Genomic DNA, 4494 nt, shown 5'->3' with positions numbered 1-4494 from the left:
TACCTCCTGACTGAAAATGTGCCAGGATCCTCGCACGCTGCTCTGCTGTGTCATCTGAGGACAGAGCCCAACCGATGCCCGTCAGCCCACAGACACCAGCGGAGCAGACGGCCATTCCAGCAGCGTGGAACTGATGGAGTTAATGAGATTTTATGAATCTTGCAGTAGTTGAGGGATTTATTCATGTCCCATCTCCAGCAGCCTTGGCTTGAACAAGAACTGCTGGTTTAAGAATAAAACAAACCGACTTTTTTTAAGTCTTACAGTTTTTAGACTGGCTGTGGAGAAGAGGCCTGCAGGTGGCCCTGCTGACCCAGAAATACAGGATATTCTCTCCCTCTGTTGCACTGGGATCCTTAAATTTCATATTTAAATTGTCCAGGGCCAAAACTCAGAGGCTTTATTATGTTGCTCCCGTGCTTCAGCCTGTCTGTCCATCGGCTCAGGAGACCCTTGGGGGTGCCTGGCAGAACTGGGCAGAGCACCGGCCCACAGTGCTCTGTGGAAGGGTTCCGGCACAGGCTCGAGCCATTCCCGCGCCTCTTAATTCCGTGACAGCCCTGGAGGCTCACAAAACAAATCGGTACTAAACACAACTGCTTCCTTCAGCCTGCAAAATGCCACGGTCCTTTGCAGAGCTACCTCCCTCCCAAACTTACACCCCACTAGATGGGGTTTTTGAGCCTCCCGAAACCCAGCTTTAAGGAGAACAATTATTGACCAGGAACCCAAGCAGAAATTTTTCCCCATAAGCATTTGACTGAGGAAATTCACAAAAAACAACAATGTCCCAGGGCTTAGAGGGCAAGTCCTGTTCTTTGCTTTCTGCTTGAGAGGCGACAAATGTGTCAGCACTTTTTTTTTTCCATTCTAGTCACAAGACCATAACATTGTTCCCCTGACTTCATTCAGTCCGGACCTAAACACGCTCTTTTTCAGAGGCGCAAAAGGAGAACAGAAAATGCAGCATTCTACAAAAAATAGGGGGTGAGTCACTTGTTCCACATCGGGTTCAGGCCCTCAGTGCCTCTCTCTGCTTTCAGCCTGGGACAGAGGAAGACCAAACCACAGCTGGACACATCTGCGTAATAATCCAGAGGCTCCCGTCTGCTGGCAGAGCCTGGATGGGCTCAGTAGCGCAAAACGAGCCCTGCCCAAGAGGTCAGACCTGACCCTAGCAAATTCCTGAAGGCTACTTCCCAAATTCTGGGGAAGGCAACTAAGGTTCTGCCAGAATGCTCACAGAGAAGCCCCTGGCCCCAAAATGTTCCTCGAGCTGTGAAACTCTGTGCCGTGGGTTTGCAGAGGCAGGGAATAAATCCCATCTGAGTAAGGACCGGCTCAAAACACAGGGAACGAGTTCTCCCAAACACCTTACAGTTGACTCCGCTGCTGGAAGTGCCAAGAGATGCTGCCAAACCTCGGCTGCTGCTCCAAAGGCCGCAGTGAGGATTGTCAACACCGGGAAGAGCTTCTGCCTTGGAGAATAGGAGCCGCGGTAGCAAACGCCTTGTCTCCTCCAAGCTGAACGGCTTCTTCCCAATATTAATGGCTTAGGGCCTTGCCACGAGTTACATAAACAGCGAGAGAATTTTGATTAGAAAAGGCTGGATGAAAGCACAAGACGGCAGAAAATAAGCTCAGAAAGAAGATATGGAAGCACCGAGACCAAACCAAACACCCCTGCTTGACGCCTGCTGAGGTTTTCTTCTAGGCTTTAGCCATTCTCCCCCATTTCCCCAGTGACTTACCAACTCCTTGGACTTCTGCCAGCTGTACCAGAGGCGATAGCCCTGCAGGTCTCCGTGGATCCTCCCCAGAGGTGGCTTCACCCATCGGATCTCCAGGGAGGAGCTGGATGCGTTGAAGTACACCGTGACATTCAGTGGCGGGGTGGTCGGAGCTGCAGGAATCCAAGAGAAAGAAGGCGAGGAGAGGTGGGTGGATGGTTACAGGGATGTGGCAGGATGATGGAAAATGAGCTGTAGCTTGACCAGAATTCCTACAGCCTTTAATATTCCCAGCAGGTGACCATCCTGGGATAAATTTCCTTTCCCCAAGCAACAGAGTTGAGATGTCCCACCCCGTGAAGAACCAGGACTCTGGACCAGCACCACATCCAGAGAATCCTGTCCAAAGTACAGCTGCACGACCGAGGAGAGGAAACCCTTCTCAGTATCCCCTACTCATTTCCTACCTCCCTCAGTAGTGCTGGCGGTTATCCAGGGGCTAAATGCCGACCAGCCAACTTCATTCCTGCAGGAAACACGGATGTTATAGTCCTCCATGGGCCCCAGCTGCTGGATGTGATACACGTGGGGAGGCACCGACGTGTTGAAGAGCAGAAGTGAGACATTGCTTCGTGGAACAGCTTCCTCCACCTTAATGGAAAAATCAGTCCACAAACAGGCATTAGTCAGCAACAACCTGCAGGGAGACCTGCCGCAGGAATTTTACATCTGTAAACAGGGCACAGAGCCCTGCCTCCCTTCCCTCCCCCATTATCCAAACCCCATTCCTGCATGCTGGCTCATCCCCACTGAGGGAAAAGCTGACAGCAGACCCTTTGCAGGGCCCAGGGCGAGGGGATGCAAAGAGCTGCAGTGGGGACACAGCAGAAATGTACGACATCTCCGTCACTGCGGGAAAGAGGACAGGGAGATGCTTCCATGTGGCACAGAGCAAAAGGAGCACCCAATAACATCAGTGGGCCCAAAACAAGCAAAGGAAAGTCCTTTTCTGTGCAACAAGGGATGCCAGCGCAAGCCAGACAGTTAATGTGTAAGACAACCCACAGGACATGTTTCAGCATGAGCCACAGGCAGAAAGTCATACGGTCCTCTCCAAAGCCTCCAAGCACGGTTTTGGGGGTAGCAGGAGAGCTGCCCTGCTGCTTGAGCAACAATCATACCCCCTGGGTATCCCGGGGTGCACAGAATGGTCTCAGCATCGACACCGGCCAAAATGAAAGCTGGGAAGAGCCCCGACGTGTTGCTGGATGCTTTGAGGGAGGTGGCCAGTGACCAGAGGGATGTGCAAGCTGCTCCCAAAGGCACTACCAGGACCAGCTGTTCTCCTGAGCATGGAGCCCAGCTCAGCAATCTCAATCCTCAACTTCTCTTCTGGACAGAGTCCATCAGATTCATGTATTTTACCAAAAAATGAGGCTTCTAGCACACTAAAAGAGTTTGAACTTGGCAGGTGGGACAGCAGCAGCTTCCCTTTGAAGCACCAGCGGCCTCAGAAATGAGTCACTTGGTTGGTGGGCCACGCTCCCCCAGTGAGGGGATTATCAAAGGGGACAGGAGCAAAAAAGGCTTAGTCACAGCTGTGTTTTTGCCAAAAGTCCTGTCTTGTTTTCCAATTTGAAAGGCTATTTCCTACTGACGGACCGTGAATGTGAAGTCATAGGAAATTCCTTGGCTCTCCACCCCACTTCCTGAGCTCCAGCTGGAAGGCAGCAGCGGACACGGTGCTAATATTAGCTCCGGTACCTTTTCTCCCTGTCACTCCTTTCACTTTTACCTGGCTTCCAAGATCTCCACACATTACCTCAGCTGGAGGATAGATTAGCCAGGATAAAAACCACATCCAGAAGAAAGCACATTGAACTGTGAAACCCAGCAACGCCAAACAGATGGAGAAGGTGGGAACTACCTGCAGGGCTGTATCCATGGAGGTGGCATTTCCTGACTTGTAGAGCTCACTGTTCAACTTGGACTCCTCAGCATCTACCCCAAATTTCCAACCACCTGGATTGCAGGGCACAGCCAGGACAGTGTGCCAGCTTCCCCTTTCAAAGCCGCTGGGAAAGTCCAACACAGTTTGCCCAAACCATCAGTCTGGTCGGATCCACGCGGTTCAGGGCAAACGACACAGATTTCCACCTGCCTCGGAGTATCTGTGTGAGGGGAGGCTGCATGGGAAAAGGGGGTTTTGGATACTTACCTGGATGCTGCAGCTCTCCAAGGCAGAGAATGCATCAAAGCCCGGCACCCAGGATATCACGATCCTGTGGGCTGTCCTGTTGAGGACACGCACGCTGGTGGGAGCAGATGGTATTCCTGCAGGGAAAAGCCAAGGGCAGTCATTTGCAAGTCTAAGCACAAACGTGTCACGACTGGCTTCCCCCTGGCAGATCCCACGGCTGGGTGCAACTGTGTGAACCCCAGGTGCCGTCCTAGCTAGAGCCGCGGCAGCATCCTCTATCTGTGTACCACAGATATGTTGGACCACTGGACAGGGAAGGAGGAAAAAGTCATTGGCAGGACCATTTTAACCATGTTCTATATTTGTGAGCTGCATCAGCAATCTGGGTTGCTTAGAGGCAATGACATATTTTGGGGAACACCTTCCCTGTGCTGCCGGAGTGGCTCTGGTCAGAAATGTTGAGAATTTCCACCATTTCCTATGGAAAATTGCGTGTACCGCCCTGGTTGTGAAGGAAGGAAAAGAGTGATACAGCCCTTCTGAAACCTGCTGGGGGGGGTGGGG

At 51.9% G+C, this 4494-nt stretch overlaps 1 protein-coding gene across 1 annotated transcript in view; it reads right to left on the bottom strand.

The window, feature by feature from the left end:
• Positions 1 to 4064, bottom strand: part of MERTK (MER proto-oncogene, tyrosine kinase) — a gene marked incomplete at both ends in the record, with an annotated part of 10330 nt that extends 6266 nt beyond the window's left edge. Inside the window, 3 exon segments of the mRNA XM_010155459.1 lie at positions 1752 to 1903; positions 2198 to 2381; positions 3949 to 4064. Coding sequence (XP_010153761.1) covers positions 1752 to 1903; positions 2198 to 2381; positions 3949 to 4064 — 452 coding nt within the window.
• Positions 4065 to 4494: the final 430 nt, after the last annotated feature.

The sequence above is a fragment of the Eurypyga helias genome, unplaced genomic scaffold, assembly GCF_000690775.1.
Source record: "Eurypyga helias isolate BGI_N326 unplaced genomic scaffold, ASM69077v1 scaffold35737, whole genome shotgun sequence".
In the NCBI taxonomy this organism is placed as follows: domain Eukaryota; kingdom Metazoa; phylum Chordata; class Aves; order Eurypygiformes; family Eurypygidae; genus Eurypyga; species Eurypyga helias.
This window is presented reverse-complemented; position numbering and strand designations above follow the sequence as displayed.